Source organism: Mesocricetus auratus, unplaced genomic scaffold (genome assembly GCF_017639785.1).
Source record: "Mesocricetus auratus isolate SY011 unplaced genomic scaffold, BCM_Maur_2.0 Super-Scaffold_100019, whole genome shotgun sequence".
Taxonomy (NCBI): domain Eukaryota; kingdom Metazoa; phylum Chordata; class Mammalia; order Rodentia; family Cricetidae; genus Mesocricetus; species Mesocricetus auratus.
The window spans coordinates 12643-30078 of NW_024429200.1; the positions used below are offsets into that span (position 1 = coordinate 12643).

The 17436-nt window shown below is 42.7% G+C and overlaps 2 protein-coding genes across 2 annotated transcripts in view; one reads left to right on the forward strand and one right to left on the reverse strand.

Moving 5' to 3' along the window:
- Nucleotides 1-307: 307 nt before the first annotated feature.
- On the forward strand, nucleotides 308-9985 carry LOC101843992 (DBH-like monooxygenase protein 2). The gene is made up of 13 exons (XM_040728639.1): nucleotides 308-772; nucleotides 1824-1970; nucleotides 2463-2624; nucleotides 3263-3346; nucleotides 4143-4310; nucleotides 4489-4591; nucleotides 4766-4932; nucleotides 5784-5875; nucleotides 6122-6218; nucleotides 6358-6417; nucleotides 8036-8166; nucleotides 8863-8980; nucleotides 9245-9985. The coding sequence occupies exons 1-13, from the start codon at nucleotides 401-403 to the stop codon at nucleotides 9485-9487; spliced, it is 1944 nt and encodes a 647-aa protein (XP_040584573.1). The 5' UTR covers nucleotides 308-400; the 3' UTR covers nucleotides 9488-9985.
- A 1975-nt stretch (nucleotides 9986-11960) lies between these two features.
- The window catches only part of Mgam2 (maltase-glucoamylase 2 (putative)), an 83538-nt gene continuing 78062 nt past the window's right edge, over nucleotides 11961-17436 (reverse strand). Inside the window, exon 48 of the mRNA XM_040728545.1 lies at nucleotides 11961-16566. Coding sequence (XP_040584479.1) covers nucleotides 14047-16566 — 2520 coding nt within the window. The 3' untranslated portion in view covers nucleotides 11961-14046. The remainder of the gene's footprint in view (nucleotides 16567-17436) is intronic.

Genomic DNA, 17436 nt, shown 5'->3' on the forward strand with positions numbered 1-17436 from the left:
TTCTCCCCCAACCCAAAGACTTCCCTCCTGCACTGTCCCAGAAAGCCAGAAGGATATGCTTACGTTCTGCGTCTCCTGTTCTACACGTGGACACAATGGGCAAAGGGCATAAAGCTGGAGTCGGGGAGGGTGTGGTCCCGAAGAACATTATTTACCGAGGTAATTAGTGGAGTAGACATTGGAGGACTTGACTCTACAGGTTCTCACTAGTCATGAGTCTGCCATGGAGTTGCTATGGAAGACTGCATGACTCTCTTGATAATTTTGCATTAGGTCCCTGACAATCCCACTCTGTGTCCTCCCTGGATCCTTCTGACTCAGGTTATGTAAGTGACACCACTCAGTACACAGTGGATAATCAGATCAGAAGAGGCCTGGCCTTTCCCTCCTCCATGGCACCATGCCTGGCACAAGTAGACATGCATATAAGTCCAGAGCTCTTCAGTGTTCATCTGCAAGAAAGATGTTCCGGGCTCTGGGAGCCATGGCCTGTGTTCTGCTCTTCAGACTGATCTTACTTTCAGTCCTGGCAGACTTTTCCCAAGGCAAGCGCCTGGGCCCTACATCTCCCCTCCGTTATTCCAGGTTCCTAGATCCTTCCCATGCTGTTTTTCTGCGCTGGGACTTTGATTACGAGGCTGAGATCATCACATTTGAGCTCCAAGTCCAAACAACTGGCTGGGTTGGCCTGGGCATCACAAATCGCTACACCTTTGTGGGAAGTGACCTAGTAGTTGGAGGAGTGCTTCCTGATGGCAATGTCTACTTTTCGGTAAGTCTAAGGATGATAAGTTCTTGTGTTGGGTTGAGGATGGCTTAATGTCCGTAGACTCCAGCTTCCACCCCAAAGGTGAGCTCCTTCTCTGGGTTGAGGAAGGCTGTGTCCACAAAAGGATTTCATTCTCCAAACTCAGTCACACTGAACTCTAGTTGACTGTTTCTCCCTACGAAGATGCTCTTGCATTGTAATTTATGTCATTTAGGCCAGTTGTCTGTTAAGACTTCTAAAAAAGAGGAAGTTTTATATTGTAAGAGTCTAATTACCACTTACCTGATAGAAGCAAGGTAAACTCAGGTCACTGAAGAAAATTCAAAGCTATTAGAGATAGTCTGTATTCAAATATCCTTTAGACCCACTCAGGCAGACCTAAGTATGGAATTGTCTAATAATAGCAGTGACAGCAAGAGAAGCAATATTAGCATTGTTTCAAATTCTCTTTATTTTCTCTGAGGTTGATTACTATAATCCAGTGGTTCTCAACCTTGCTGACCTTTAATACAGCTCCTTATGTTGAGGTGACCCCCAACCATAAATTTTTTGTTGCTACTTCATAGCTGTATTTGCTACTACTGTAAATTTTTATGTAAATATCTGATATTCAGGATATCTGATATGTGATCCCTGTGAAAGGAGAGTCATTCAATGCCCAAATGGACCACAGCACACAGTTTGAGAACTGCTGCTATAATCTGCCTTTTACAAATGAATAGCTCACTTGTCTCCCAAAACTCACACATTCTAAGGGTGGTGTTATCACAGTACAATAAAATGCATAATCAGAGCCTCATAAGAAAGGATGAATGGTACAGATCATTCAGAGAACAAGTTAGCCTCTAAAGGCCTCAATGAAGGATTATTAGAACTTATGAAGCTAATATTTGAAGTGATGAAACTCCAGCAGACATGCTCTGTCCACTCTGAAAACACACTTATTTGTGCAATGGAGGTAGCTGGCATCTGCCATTTTAGCATACGCCTGATGTCCCAATGCCTAATTGTTTGGGAATCTGGTTCTTGCTTCTTAATGATCACTGGACTCCAGGATCAGCACCTTCTGGATGAAGACACTCTGGAACAGGATGGGAGCCAGGATGCTGAACTACTAAAGCTCACAGAAGACTCTGTCTCTACCACCATGCGCTTCTCCAGGCCCTTCCGATCCTGTGACCCACAGGACCAAGACATTACGGTAAAATGTGGAAAAGAGAAAACAATTGTTAGCCATAACCAGCTTCTCCAAAGAAAGTGTAGTCTTCTCAATTCATGCAACTAGTCACAAATTTATGAAACTATCATCCTTTAGTCTTCTTGGGTGATGACCAATTGTATCACCTCCTGAAACTCTTATTGTTAATTGGCATGGTCCTACCCAATGGCTAAATGCCCATTCTAATATCCCCCTCTTAAAGGACTCTAACCAATTCCATTGAACATCAGTGTTTGAATTTCAAGTCTGACTCAGTCCTCTTATTCTTCAGGTGTCAAATAGACAAAAGGGAAGAATGGGAAGGGGTTACGCGTGACAAATGAGTTAATCTCAGATCTAGAACTAAAGCCAAACTCAAGTTATTCTCATTGTGCTGTGTAAATGAATAGCACATATAGGACCCTAGGTATATATCCAGGTATATATTCGAGGTGCTTTTGAGAATCAAGCCCTCCATGCTCGTGGTCCCTGTAGAGTGACACCATGAGGGTCCTGGCTGCCTATGGCCTGGATGACATACCGAAGATGAGTCGGGAGCGTACTTTCGTCAAGTCAGTCTTCTTGCTACAAATGCTGCAATACGATGATCAAGACATCCCTGAAGACACCATCATCCACGACTTGGCTATCAGTAATGTAAGACCGCCCATCACCACACCGTCCATCTGCCTCCACCTGTTTCCATCTCCCTGCTCATTCCAGACCCCTCGCCTTATGCCCAATACGCACACATTCCTTAGAGCAAGCTACTATGAGTGCCTCTGGCTCTGTGAGGAGTACCAACGCAGCCCTAAAATGAACTCTGCTCCCTAGCCTGTCCACTATGCTGGTTTTGGGGGGGGCCTCAATCCCATCCCACTCAGCTTTTATGCACTTTTTACCCAGTTCCTCATTCCAGAGGATGATACCACATATGCCTGCACCTTTCTCCCGCTCCCTAGCCTGTCCACTACGCTGGTTTCGGGGGGGGTCCTCAATCCCATCCCACTCAGCTTTTATGCACTTTTTACCCAGTTCCTCATTCCAGAGGATGATACCACATGTGTCTGCACCTTTCTCCCGCTCCCTAGTCTGTCCACTATGCTGGTTTCATGGGGGGGGTCCTCAATCCCATCCCACTCAGCTTTTATGCACTTTTTACCCAGTTCCTCATTCCAGAGGATGATACCACATGTGCCTGCACCTTTCTCCTGCTCCCTAGCCTGTCCACTACTCTGGTTTAGGGGAGGGGTCCTCAATCCCCTCCCACTCAGCTTTTATGCACTTTTACCCAGTTCCTCATTCCAGAGGATGACACCACATATGCCTGCACCTTTCTCCGGCTCCCTATTGTCAGCAAGAAGCATCACATCTACAAGGTGCGTGGACCAAATGATGAAGTCTGCCAAGGCAGGGGAGGCTCTGGTGCCAAGTGATGGGCATGTGGGAGTCTGGAGATCCAAAAGGTGGCTGTGAGGAGATAACAGGGAAGGAGACGAGGGATAGGACCAGGTGGAGTTTTGAGGGGTGGGAAGCCATATAATTCTTCTGGGGCCAAAACTATGACTGCCAGCGTTATGTGTTTCAAGTGGAGGAGGCTCTGACGGAGGCTAGTAATTAATAGGATTTTGAAAAGAACAATGCCAAGTTCCATTATGACCCAGAATTGTTCTCTTCTAGCAATGGAGTGGTCAAAGGAAGGAAGGGATTGCGGCCGAGCATAGTCAGAAAGTAGCAAAATTCAAGCCAGAGCAAAGTCGAACTTGGTAATATAATTTGCACTTGAGTGTTGTTAGCTTAGGTCAAGTACAAAAATATAATTTTGTGAGTTTCAATGTAGGGGGCCATTTTCAAATAATAGATTTCAAAAGGATGTGGATACATATATATAGTGAATTGACTGAGATCACTAAAGAAAGTCAGAACCCTTGGTATGCCACTGGTGAATTAGCACTGTGAGCTGGCTCCCAAGAAATGGATTTAAAGAGATATGCTGTTGAGAAAAGAGTTTAATAGAGTTTAGGGAAGATCGTAGGTTTTGGGGAGAGAAACAGACAAGAAGGAGAAACTTAGAGAAGTGAAGATTGCATAGCTTTGGGGAGCAGAGGAGGACCGGGGAGAATAAGAATTTGCCATAAACGCTTGGCTATTGTCTGCCGTGTCTCCTCCGTTCAGTTTGAGCCCTTGCTGGTGGAACGCAATGAGACGATGGTGCATCACATCCTCGTGTACGCATGCGGCAACGCAAGCGTGCTTCCCACAGGCATCGGTGAATGCTACGGGTCGGACCCTGCCTTCTCGCTCTGCTCCCATGTCATCGCAGGCTGGGCTGTTGGGGGCCTTGTGAGTCCTGAGATGGAGGCATTTTGTGACAAAGGGTTGCAGGCTGGTGGGCAATGGGCTGATGGAAGACCTTGGGGGCTCAGGAGTTCCAAAGGAAAGGTTAGAAAACTAGGGAAGAGCCACATGCATCTCGTGTCTAGTCTTTTCACATCACTCCTGTGTTCTCCTCTCTCCAAAGAGTTACCAGTTTCCAGATGATGTAGGCATCTCTATTGGAACCCCCTTGGACCCTCAATGGATTCGCCTGGAGGTTCACTACAGCAATTTTCAAAACCTTCCTGGTGAGGATCCAAGGGGCTTATGGGAGGGCAGCTGGTGGAGCTGACTGGCTCTTCCGGATGTGAGGGATGTGCGGCACACACACTACATCCTTTTGGTCACAGCCCACTCCGGCTTTCCCGAACACTGTGGTCCACCCCCCCACGCTCTGAGTAGAGTATTTCTTTCTACTCTAGGTATACATGATACCTCGGGGATGCGGCTGTACTACACCTCACACCTTCGCAAATATGACATGGGCGTCCTCCAGCTGGGCATCTCGGTTTTCCCTATTCACTTTATACCCCCGGGTGCTGAGGCTTTCTTGTCCTATGGGCTATGCAAGACAGAGAAGTTTGAAGAGGTGAAGCTGAGAGATGTGCCTTCCTTGAGGCTCCTTGTTTGTCCGTCAGGGTTCTGGCGCGATCCCTGAACTCACGATCCCGAGCCACAAATCTGAAGAATGATTGAAGCCTGGTGCTCAGAAAAGTGACAAGGACAAGCTGTGCGAGAGAGGAATGAGCCAGGGCTTTAAGGGAAATAAGGACGGCTCAATGGAAACAGGGGAGTGAGTGGGGACATCTGGAAACGGGTGAACAGAACATTATGGTCAGGAGGCAGGGGAAAGGGGCTGGAAATGCTGTTTCTGGGCTTGGGAGAACCTAGGCAGTCAGGACTTCAGAGCAGCAGCGGCTGCCTGCAATGAGCCAACTCAAGGTTGGTCCTATCAACTGTCAGTCATGGATCAGGGCTTATGGGGTGGGTCCTACCTCTCCCTGATAAATTACTGACTACTGACGAGTCAGGGGAGAAACACAGTCAGTCATTGTGCATTCACTGGAGATCCCAGCCATGTCCAACAGGTAATTCCAAGCCCGTGGTCGCACAGGTAATTCTGGTTAAACTCTATGAGTACCCCACAAAAAAATCCTAAATAACAAAATTGTGAATATGAGGGGGGGCTTGTAGGGAAGAGGCTGGATAAGGTTAGCAAAGAGGTTTATAGCGGGGAATACAGTTATCAGACTGTATGCTTCATACATGAAGCTGCCAAAAAACATAAACTCAATAAAATTTAAAGACAAAAAAAAAAATGGAGCAATTCCCAATCAGTCCAAGAAAACGATGGTATCAAGAGTCAAGGGAAGAAAAACAAAGCAAGAGGTCAGAGGTCAGAGTTCTTGACCAATCAGGTGTGCCTTTTCCTTGTCACAGATGAATGGGGCCCCCGTATCTGACATATACGTATATAGCTACCTGATCCACACCCACTTAGCCGGCCGCTCCCTGCAAGCTGTGCAATACAGGTAACAGAAGAACTAGAACATTCCCCTTCTGTGTATGGGAATAGCTACAGATTCTGCATGGCGTTATGTCTGGCTGGGAATGGGGAGCTAGACTAGAGAGGACTTGGATGGGCTGTGGAAGAAGAGTCCTTCATGCTCATTCCCTGGGCTATTCGCATTCACAGAATGAACCCACATACTGCATCTCTATTGGCCCAGCCCTCCCTGCTTTGTCTTTTCATCATTTCTGCTTTTCTCTGCCTCTAGAAATGGAACCCAAGTCCAAATAATATGCAAAGATTATTCTTATGACTTCAATCTGCAAGAGACGCGAGACTTGCCTCATCCTGCAGTGATCAAGCCGGTGGGAACCTGAGAGGGAGGGATGGCTGGAGCAAGGGCGGGGGAGAGCAGGATCCTATTTCATTGTCAGCCCAGAAAATTCTTTGTCAGCCCAGTTCCTCTTTGACTTACTCTCAGCTCTCACGTTTCGCTGCCAATAGGGGGATGAGCTGCTGATAGAATGTAACTACCAGACGTTGGATCGCGACTCCATGACTTTTGTACGTAAGCTTCTCCACAACGGTGTCAATGACTGTGGCCCTAGAAGAGAGCTGCACCCTCCTCGCTTTAACTCTCTTCCAGCTTGAGCCTTCCTCTCTTCTGTGAGGCTTCACATTCTTACACTTCCGTGCACCCAAGATAGGGAGAGATTGCCTACACTTTCTGTCAGTGACCCACCGAGACCATGAAAGGATGGGTTACGGCATCTCTGTCTCTCACCTCCTCCAGGAGGGTGGCAACACCATTAATGAACTTGGAGTCCTTACTGCCCTGGATTTAATGTCAGCATATTATGTAGACAAAGTATTCAAAATCTTGGCTCCATTCTAAATTCATAAAGAAAGAATAATAATAGTAGCTCATAATATTGTTGTGATATGCTGGGTGGTGGTGGCATGTGCCTTTAATCCCAGCACTCGGGACACAGAGGCAGGTGGATCTCTATGAGTTCGAGGCCAGCCTGGTCTACAGAACTAGTTCCAGGACAGGGCAACCAAGGCTATGGGGCAACCCAGTATTGAGAAAAAGAATAAAAAATATGGTTATGATAGTCGGTTAACACATATAGAATAGGATCATCATGCCTCTTGTAGTAAGCAGATGCTCATTTAGAGATAACTATTTGCCACCACGATTATGAGGAACCCCAACAATTTCATATAGAGAATAGTTCAATGCTTCAGAAAGGATTATGTGCTTTTAAGGAAGGAAACACAGCCATGCATATTTTAAAGCAAGGCAGAAGACATCAAAATGGAAAAATGGGTGTTAAAGTTCAGGGACATTTCAGGGAACATAGATGATCTAAGGACCACGTGACATCAGTTAGGTGGACCTGCTCTAGCTCATGGAAATGTGGATCTCTGGAGAAGGACAGAAATGAAGAAGCCATCCATCAACAAGGAGTGCAGGAAGTGTGCTTGAAGAGCGATGAGTGTGGGCGCAGGTTAAGGAGTGAGGGGAGACGCAGGAAGTCACTGAATGAGGTTGAGGGATTTGAGGCTGGGGAAGGGGTCTTGAAGCACAGATGCCGCTGTCCTGCCTACAGTTCTCAGACAGCAAGGCCGAACTGCAGAATCATTTGCCAGATCAATAACAGAAGAGAATAGCTAGGCTGGGATTTGTCATATGCAATCAACTAATTTGTCATCAAATAAATTTTCATCCAAAGACAGTAAGAGGCCACTGGAGTTCACTGACTAGGCAGATGAGAGGGCACAAGATACATAGTAATATATTATATTATTATATTTATTATACAAAAATGATATGGCGCTGCAGAGAAAGGGGTTGCAATACAGGCAGGTGGGTGACTGACACTACAAAGCAGGGAGTCCTCCTCAAACCGGGGTGGAGGAGGAAGAAGCGTAGCAGTAGAAATACAGAGAACCAGGGAGATCAGTGGGTTTTATTTTTAGGAATGATACCAATGCTTGTTCAGCGACTGGAAACAGAAGAAAGGAAAGAAAGAGATACGGTAAGGCACAGTGCACTGGACTCTGTGTTTAGGAAGAGAGGGATCTCTGAAGAGTGGCAGCCTTTACAGTGTGTTGCTTGTCTTTTCCTTCTCTGCATGTTTCTGAACCCTTGGCGCTCTCCTTCTCTCACCTTCTCCAGGGAGGTGCCAGCACCGTCAATGAGATGTGTCTCGTCTTCTTCTTCTACTATCCCAGAATTAACATCTCCAGTTGCCTGGGGTACCCTGACATTATCTATGTGACCAATGAGCTGGGAGAAGAAGCATCGGAGTGAGTCACTCTAGAAGCTGATACCCACAAGTGTCGGAAGGGGCTCTTGAAAGGACCTGGGGAAGGAGGACAAGGAGGCTCACCCATTCCTCCCCGGCTGGAGAGCCTGCAGCCCTCAGTGGTTGGCCTAACCACCCCCCCCCCACAATCCTCACCCTTGCTCAGTGTTGGCTCAGAAGCTCTGAACACAGAAGTTTCATAAGTTTCTATGTCAGTAAGGGCATTCAGAGGAGCAGATGATAAGTGGCCCTTGAAAGTCAGGTCCCTTATGCACAAATCGCTCTTTCTGACTGCACTGGAGAACTGGTTTACACTCATGTCCCAACCTTTGAGTAGGTGCCCGCTCTAATAAGACTCTAAGAGGCCAGAAGAAATCTTTATTATTAGACACACATACAACTTCCGGGCAGCTGCAGGTCCTCTGAAGCCTACCCACCAACCTTTCAGACCCTGTGGCACCCAGGTGAAGATCCACACCCTCAAAGAACAATCTCTTTTTCAGTGTCTTATGTTCTCTTTGATATGTTGCTTTTACCAAACACACTAAGAATGTTGGCTTAATTCTACAACGTTCTGTGTAGTTTATAGCCATGTGGAACACGTGCTATCCAACATGGAGGTGCTTTTCAGCCTGTCTTGTCAGAGTAGCCAGTCAGCATTACTACCGTGTCCCTGCCCTAACTCTACTATCCACAGGAATCCCATGGAGAACCTGATGGCCCTGAATAATGTTGATTGGACTCCAGAGAACATTAAGAAAGCGGAGAAGGCTTGCAAAGAGTCCCAGCAGACAGTGTTGATCAAGACCATTGATGTACGTGTGTGTCACGGGAGATACCACCTTGCAAGGTTGGGGGAATGGTGTTGGGCAAGGCAAAGTTTGACGGAAGCAAACGACAGTAATAGGAGCCCTGAGCTGGAGGAAGGAAGCCTGTGGAAACAGAAAGTCAAGCTGTTGCTACCCAGCATTGTAGAGGTGCTTGGAGCCTCTCAGTTAGCTTACATGTTGGGGCTGACAGAGTAAAGCCTCGAGGAAAGGAACAGTGTTGAATTTACTCATTTGTCCCATCTCCTGCAGGAGGAAGTAGAAAATACAACAGGTTGGATTCCTGATATTATCCCAACTCCTCGAGGGCCATGCTTAGAGTCTTCTGGAGGCAAAGTGGAACCTCAGGACAAGACTCCTGCAGGCTTCAGGGCTGCACCAACTGTCCTCTCCGGCTCCAACACCGTTACCCTGAGGCACCTGCCCCTGATTGCTATCTTGTTCCTGCAGGGTACAGTCTCATGGCTGCTTGCCATGCTGCAGACTGGAGTATGATTCTGCCTCCTCATGCCACATAACTCCCTTATCATGAACTACAGAAACAACCCCGACATGACCCCTCTAAATGACCTCTATCTGTGCCACTTTCCGTAAATCAAACCGTGACACTGAAGGCTCTCGGGATTTGTCCACAATTCACTGTTCAAGTTATTCTTAAAGCTTCGGAACCATTGATGCAATCACACGTTTTCTGAGAAAGTCTGCCTCTAAGTCTGAGGAGTAGATGATGGATTCACTCAGAATTCTAGCACTCTGTTTTCTCTCAAATTGATGCTTGGATGAGGTTTCAATGCAGAGGAAGAAAATTGCAAACCCCTCAGAAAGCGTATGGTCCTGGAGAAAGCTATTGCTTCTCTTTTCTAATGATATTTTGTGTCCAGATCTTTCTGAGGCAATGTGAGTATACTATAGGTATAATAGAGAGCAAAGAATAATGTTCTGTGTACATAGGGAGAAAATTTGCAGTATCACATTAAAAGAATCCAACTTGCATCCTTTGGCAGAGTCTTCGGTCCTTGGGAGGCAGCTTAGAAGCCTCTTGAATTGCAAGGTTAATGCGTCAGGAGCTTTTGGTTGCCCCAAATACAACTGTTTACTGTTTATCCTTCCACATGTTATATTATCACATGTAAGTCATTTAGTGTGAAGAGTCTATCTGGGAAGGAGGGGTGAATTGAGCTCTGAGCATAAGTGAAAAGCCAAGCAGAGAAAAGTAAGTTGTTAGCTCCACAGTGTAACACTTGTTCAAGATCTCTATGGGAGCTGGGCAGTGATAGTGCATGCCTCTTATCCCAACACTCAGGAGGCAGAGACAAGCAGATCTCTGTGAGTTCAAGGCTAGCCTGGTCTACAAAGTGAGTTCCAGGACAATCTCCAAAGCTACAGAGAAACCCTGTCTCGAAAAACAAAACAAAAAACAAACAAACAAAAACAACAAAAAAAAACCTCTATGGGGAAGGAAGAGACTAAAATGGAGTTTCAGTGGCTACTAAAGATCCAAAGAAGGTGCTCACTTGGGATTTTCTGGAAGTCAAGTCTTGACACCTTAATTAAACAGAGTTTTCCAAGTTCATATTTCTTTAGGATATCTTCCTAGGCCACTTATACTAGTGGTAGGCAAACTTTTGAGGAGGTGTTGTGTCAGATTCTGATGTCCTGGAAGATGTGGTACAAGGAAACTTGTATGGAGTGGAAATTTTAAACCACATGGCCCTTAAAATCTATTTTTTCCTCTGGTGTATTTTATCAAGGCACACTGAAAGTTCCTGGATTTTGGATTCAAAGGGGACAACGAAGCAGATTATCCTTTTGTGAAGGAGATTATCGGAAGAGTTATTAATGTCGTAATTAGAGACGCATGGCAGGGGTTGAGGCAAGCACCTTCTTCTAGGTTTCAGAGGAGGGACTTTATGATGAATACTCCATTTATTGCTTGTAGTCAGGCCGTCTCTGATTCTAAGAGGAGAATAGTAGGAGGGCGATCTTACATTTCCAGCAAGAGAGAAAGGAATCGTGCTACCTTGTGACTCCGAGGATGTGAGGTTAAGTAGGGAGAAAGGGCACATTTAGTTAAGGTACACTAATTACAGGAGTGGAGGATGTACCGTTAGCAGCCTTCTGAAGTTTTCAGTCTGGTTGCCTGGGCCTGGAAACTTCTTTGCAGAAGTGAGAGCTTAGGACATCAACTGTAACCCAAGACCAGGCAAAATCCCTAGAGCTCACTGGTCAGCAAGTCTTCTTAATTAATTTCATTGAGAGAACGTGTGTTAAAAATATGGTGGAAAGCTATTAGCCTCTGGCATCCACATGAATGAGGTTACACATTTATGTGTTTCTACAGGTACATGTGTACAAATACCAAAATGTGTACATAAGTGTACACATCACAAACCAAAGAAAGCAAACTTTCAGTTCCGCAACACACCCCTAAGTTTGTATTGCCAAAAATGCAGCACATTGGACTTGTCTTAGTGAAGGTACAAGTAAGAGAGTCCATGACATTCTATAGAGATAATTTCATGAGTTTTGTTTGGGTTGGAAGGATAAGGTAAGGGCCATGTAATCCCTAACATAAGACCTTGTCTTTGCTCAAATAGCTATAACTTGTAGGTCAAATTCAAGAAACAAATATAACTGATGAATCTATGTTCTTCATATGGAGTGCCACTGGATAATTCAAAACACAGTATGTTTTTTACAGCAGGTTAGAAAGCCAAGAAGATATTTATAGAAGGGGAAAGAATGTTCAAGTAGAGTAAATCAAAGATTCTTGGGCTGTTGTTGGTATAACTGGCCAGTACACAAGGGTAGAAACAAGATACTCTGTAAACATAAGGAAGTGGCTTTAAAATTCTTTGGTCTCAGTATCTCTTTCTATTCAAAACCAGTGAAGATATCACATTGCTCATGTGAGTTATACCTGTTAACATTTACTGCATTCGAAATTTAAATTGAGCCATTTATGAAATATTTTATAAATATTTATTTTCATTAGTTAAAATAACAATATATTCACTACATGTTAACATAAATAATATCTTTGTGAAAAATAGGTACATTTTCCAAAGTAAAAACAAAGAGTAAGAAGAATGGTATTGTTTTACATTTTGTGAGTCTTTCCAACATCTTAACAGCAAAAGCACCTTCTTCACAGCTGCTTCTATAGCTGTCTATTGCAATGCTACACTGAAGTCTCTGAAAAATGCCTCTATGTTGCAGTAAGAGACAAGAATGAAAATAACAAATAACAACTTGATATTATGAAAACAGGTTGGATGCTATTGACTTTACAAAGAATCCGGGGCACCCACAGATTTCATAACGACATTTTGAGAATACTGCTCAAACCTTCAATAGTGCCCAACTGGTTAGATTTGGTAATATCTATGGGTCTATTTACCAGGTTACGGAGTGATCTAAAGAAGCAGTAGGTCAAAGATGAGCGGTAAATTTGTATATGAAAGATCAGAGCCATTCAGGAAACTCTAACATACCAAGGGAGAGACTGAACAATAAAATAACAAAGTAAAAGGATAGGTAACTATGATTCTAAACTCCAATCCAGAATACACTGCCTCCTGAGGCTATACCTACAGTCTTACCTCTGTCTGGATAAGTTCTAGTTTGTAGACACATCGCAGTTAGTCATTAGTGGGAACAGTAAGGACATAAAAGTAGCTCATAAGAGTGATTTCAAAATTCTAGAGCAGTTTGATATCTGTAAAAACAAGTACAGGTCGAGTATTCCTATTGCAAAACTATAACACATTTTGAGTACCAACATAATGACACGAGTGGAAAATATCACACCATGAACTTTGTTTTATGCATACAATTACTTTAAATGTAAAATGAAGTAGTCTTTCAGCTGTGTGTGTCTAGAGTATAAATGAACATTAATTTAATTTTAGATTGGATATATCACTCTGCAAATGCAAATGTTCAGAAACATGAAATATAAAATCTGAAACACTTTTAGTCCCAATAATTTGAGATGAGAAAGGCTCAATCTATGCTTATGAAAGCTGTAGTGTATCACTAACACTTATCAAACTGCTATTATTATTATTGCAAGGTTAGGGAACTTGCATTTTTAGCACCTATAATCTTATATATATTTTCTTTGATAGTAAAATTGCTATGTCTATAATTTAATGACTTCAGTGGATTTGAGATATATATATATATATATCAGCAGTTGTAATTCCTTTGAAAGCAATAATGGTATTAGTGTGTATGATAGTAAGCTACTGCAGAAACAGCCAAGATAGAATATTTGGAAAAATCTATCGGAAAATAAAATGCTACTTTTCATAACATTAGTTAAAGAATCTGCAATGTCTCGAATATTGGATTAGAACTTGCAACACAAGAAAACAGTAGGAGAGAGACTATAACAAAAAACTGCAGCAATAGAAGTCACAGAATGTGCTCTGGTTTGGGACTATGATTACAAGTGAAGGACATGGACATACGTGTCATTTAACCAGTAGGGTCATAGATATAATAGCTAGCATTAGAGATAATTGTGGCATGCATTCAGACATCATGAGCAGCATGCATACCTTCTTTGGTAGAAGTTAGGTTTGGAACACCTATAATTGTTGGAGTTCTTGGAGTATCCATACTGCTTGGATGAGACAAAAACTATTTTTGGAAGCCAAGTATTCCTAAGTCTATTCACAAATTTCTGTAGCTTTGTTTCAAAGAGGTATCTGAGGTAATAATCCTGGATTGGGTGGTGTTCTGGCACTATCAATGGCTCTCAATCTGTGGGTATCAACCTCCACAGGAGTCACATATCAGACAACTTACATTATGATTGATAACAGCAACAAAACTACATTGTGAAGTAGCAACAAAATAATTTCATCACTGAGGGTAACCATAATATGAGGAATTCTATTAAATGGTCACAGAATTTGGAAAGTTGAGAGCCACTGCACTAGACCCTTGAATGAGACCATGTCACTACCGTAGAGTTTTCAGTACCTGTTTCAGTACCTATCCTTGTGACCGGAATCACAGCACTAGTGCTAACAACATAAGGACTCTCAGGGAGAGTTATAGTTATTGGAGGAAACAAATATAGTATTAGTTACATTGTCAAGAGTACTTGCTTCAGTAGCTGTGGTTGTGAATGGAGTTATATCACTGCTATTATCAGCAGGAGAACTTGTAGGGAAAGGTGTAGTTATGTTGGGAAATGTGGAGTTAGTTGTATTGTCAATGGTAGTTACTTCAGGAGCTGTGGTTATGAATGGAGTTATGTCACTACTGTTAACAGCAGGAGAACTCGTAGGGAAAGGTGTAGTTATGTTGGGAAATGTGGAATTAGTTGTATTGTCAATGGCAGTTGCCTCAGGAGTTGTGATTGTGAATGGAGTTATGTCACTACTGTTAACAGCAGGAGAACTCGTAGGGAAAGGTGTAGTTATGTTGGGAAATGTGGAGTTAGTTGTATTGTCAATGGTAGTTACTTCAGGAGTTGTGGTTATGAATGGAGTTATGTCACTACTGTTAACAGCAGGAGAACTCGTAGGGAAAGGTGTAGTTATGTTGGGAAATGTGGAGTTAGTTGTATTGTCAATGGTAGTTGTTTCAGGAGTTGTGGTTGTGAATGGAGTTATGTCACTACTGTTAACAGCAGGAGAACTTGTAGAGAAAGGTGTAGTTATGTTGGGAAATGTGGAGTTAGTTGTATTGTCAATGGTAGTTGTTTCAGGAGTTGTGGTTGTGAATGGAGTTATGTCACTACTGTTAACAGTAGAAGAACTTGTAGGGAAAGGTATAGTTATATTGGGAAATGTGGAGTTAGTTGTATTGTCACCAGTAGTTGCTTCAGGAGTTGTGGTTGTGAATAGAGTTATGCCACTACTGTTAACAGTAGAAGAACTTGTAGAGAAAGGTGTAGTTATATTGGGAAATGTGGTACCTGTTGTATTGTCACCAGTAGTTGCTTCAGGAGTTGTGGTTGTGAATAGAGTTATGCCACTACTGTTAACAGTAGAAGAACTTGTAGAGAAAGGTGTAGTTATATTGGGAAATGTGGTACCTGTTGTATTGTCACCAGTAGTTGCTTCAGGAGTTGTGGTTGTGAATGGAGTTATATCACTACTGTTAACAGTAGAAGAACTTGTAGAGAAAGGTGTAGTTATGTTGGGAAATGTGGAGTTAGTTGTATTGTCAATGGTAGTTGTTTCAGGAGTTGTGGTTGTGAATGGAGTTATGTCACTACTGTTAACAGTAGGAGAACTCGTAGAGAAAGGTGTAGTTATGTTGGGAAATGTGGAGTTAGTTGTATTGTCAATGGTAGTTACTTCAGGAGTTGTGGTTATGAATGGAGTTATGTCACTACTGTTAACAGTAGAAGAACTTGTAGAGAAAGGTGTAGTTATGTTGGGAAATGTGGAGTTAGTTGTATTGTCAATGGTAGTTACTTCAGGAGTTGTGGTTATGAATGGAGTTATGTCACTACTGTTAACAGCAGGAGAACTTGTAGGGAAAGGTGTAGTTATGTTGGGAAATGTGGAGTTAGTTGTATTGTCAATGGTAGTTGTTTCAGGAGTTGTGGTTGTGAATGGAGTTATATCACTACTGTTAACAGTAGGAATACTTGTAGGGAAAGGTGTAGTTATGTTGGGAAATGTGGAGTTAGTTGTATTGTCAATGGTAGTTGCCTCAGGAGTTGTGGTTGCGAATGGAGTTATATCACTACTGTTAACAGTAGGAGAACTTGTAGGGAAAGATGTAGTTATGTTAGTTAATGTGGTGCCAGTTGTATACTCAACAGTAGTTATTTCAGGAGTTGTGGTTATGTCAGGAAATGTGGAGTTAGTTGTATTGTCAATGGTAGTTGTTTCAGGAGTTGTGGTTGTGAATGGAGTTATATCACTACTGTTAACAGTAGGAATACTTGTAGGGAAAGGTGTAGTTATGTTGGGAAATGTGGAGTTAGTTGTATTGTCAATGGTAGTTGCCTCAGGAGTTGTGGTTGCGAATGGAGTTATGTCACTACTGTTAACAGCAGGAGAACTTGTAGAGAAAGGTGTAGTTATGTTAGTTAATGTGGTGCCAGTTGTATACTCAACAGTAGTTATTTCAGGAGTTGTGGTTATGTCAGGAAATGTGGAGTTAGTTGTATTATCAATGGTAGTTGCCTCAGGAGTTGTGGTTGTGAATGGAGTTATATCACTACTGTTCGTAGTAGAAGGAATTGTAGGGAAAGGTGTAGTTATATTAGGAAATGTGGTAGCTGTTGTATTGTCAACAGTAGTTGGTTCAGGAGTTGTGGTTATGTATGGAGTTATATCACTAGTGTTAGTACTAGGAGGACTCGTAGGGAAAGGTGTAGTTGTGTTAGGAAGTGTAGTTGTGAAAGTACTTGCTATTTCAGGTGTACTTATGAGAGCAGAACTGGTTGCATTTTCAGTGCTAGATGAAGTTGGGTGAGGACTTGTGGGAAATACACTGGTTGTATTTGGTGTGGGAAGTGCAGGATCTCCGTAAACCCAAACAACCTCAGTCAGCTCTTCGAGTTTCATGTTCTTTTCAGTCAATTGAATTGTTAGTCTCTGTCAAAAAAGATCACATTGACATATTAGAATTTATTAAACATTGTACTGAACTTTTATCCTAGCAAAAAAAATGTATTCATTCTTTCCAAAATAGTAAATGGCGCAAATCTCTTCAGCTTATGTTGCTCCCAAATCACCATGGTGAGGTGTTCTGTGTGTAACCAAGTGCCATACATTCCCTTCTTCATGCTTTCATATATCCAAGCTATATTGTTCTCAAATATTTACAGTTGTGGTTAAATTTAACATTTATCTGTTTTGTCATTTTGTCGTTAGTTAACATTTACCTTTCCTGACAGCAGACTTGTTTCATGACTTTATTACTGTCACCCCTAATATTGCCTGACAAATAATAGGCATTAAGTGTGCTACAGAGTTTTCACAAAATGGAACTTTTTGCTTTTCTGCAGCTAGGTTAATTAGAAACAATACTTTCAGAGTAATTGGAATCCAGTAATCTAGGAAACATATTATTGTATTTACCCACAGTGGGGAAAAGCTACTTGGGTGCTCAGAATTCTCATTTTTCAAAATCCCCATACTGTCAGGACACTATTTTCCACATTTAGAAGCAAGGACTATATCTATTCATTTTCACTTCTTCAAATTCTTCTGGGCTACTGCATCTATTTATAAGGTATCCATTTTCTGACATTACTGTTCAGTTTCTAAATTTAGGATTACGTGGGTTCCTATTCTATGAGTAACCTATCTTGCAGAGCGTTGTTTCTCTTGGTGCAAAGTTGTCACTTTAACAGTTTTAATAGTCTGGTGTTTATGGCACTCTGTTTTGTTAGCCAAATAAGCATATCTTATACTGTGAGTGAAACATAGCCACTTAATAAGGAGTAGCATTAAGTACCAACT

Excerpts from the sequence above, each read along its gene's own strand:
- LOC101843992 (XM_040728639.1), top strand. The coding sequence starts at position 401 with ATGCCTGGCACAAGTAGACATGCATATAAGTCCAGAGCTCTTCAGTGT. Across the intron at positions 8,167-8,862 it reads CTGGGAGAAGAAGCATCGGA|GAATCCCATGGAGAACCTGA; the intron begins GTGAGTCACTCT and ends TACTATCCACAG. Across the intron at positions 8,981-9,244 it reads TGTTGATCAAGACCATTGAT|GAGGAAGTAGAAAATACAAC; the intron begins GTACGTGTGTGT and ends CATCTCCTGCAG.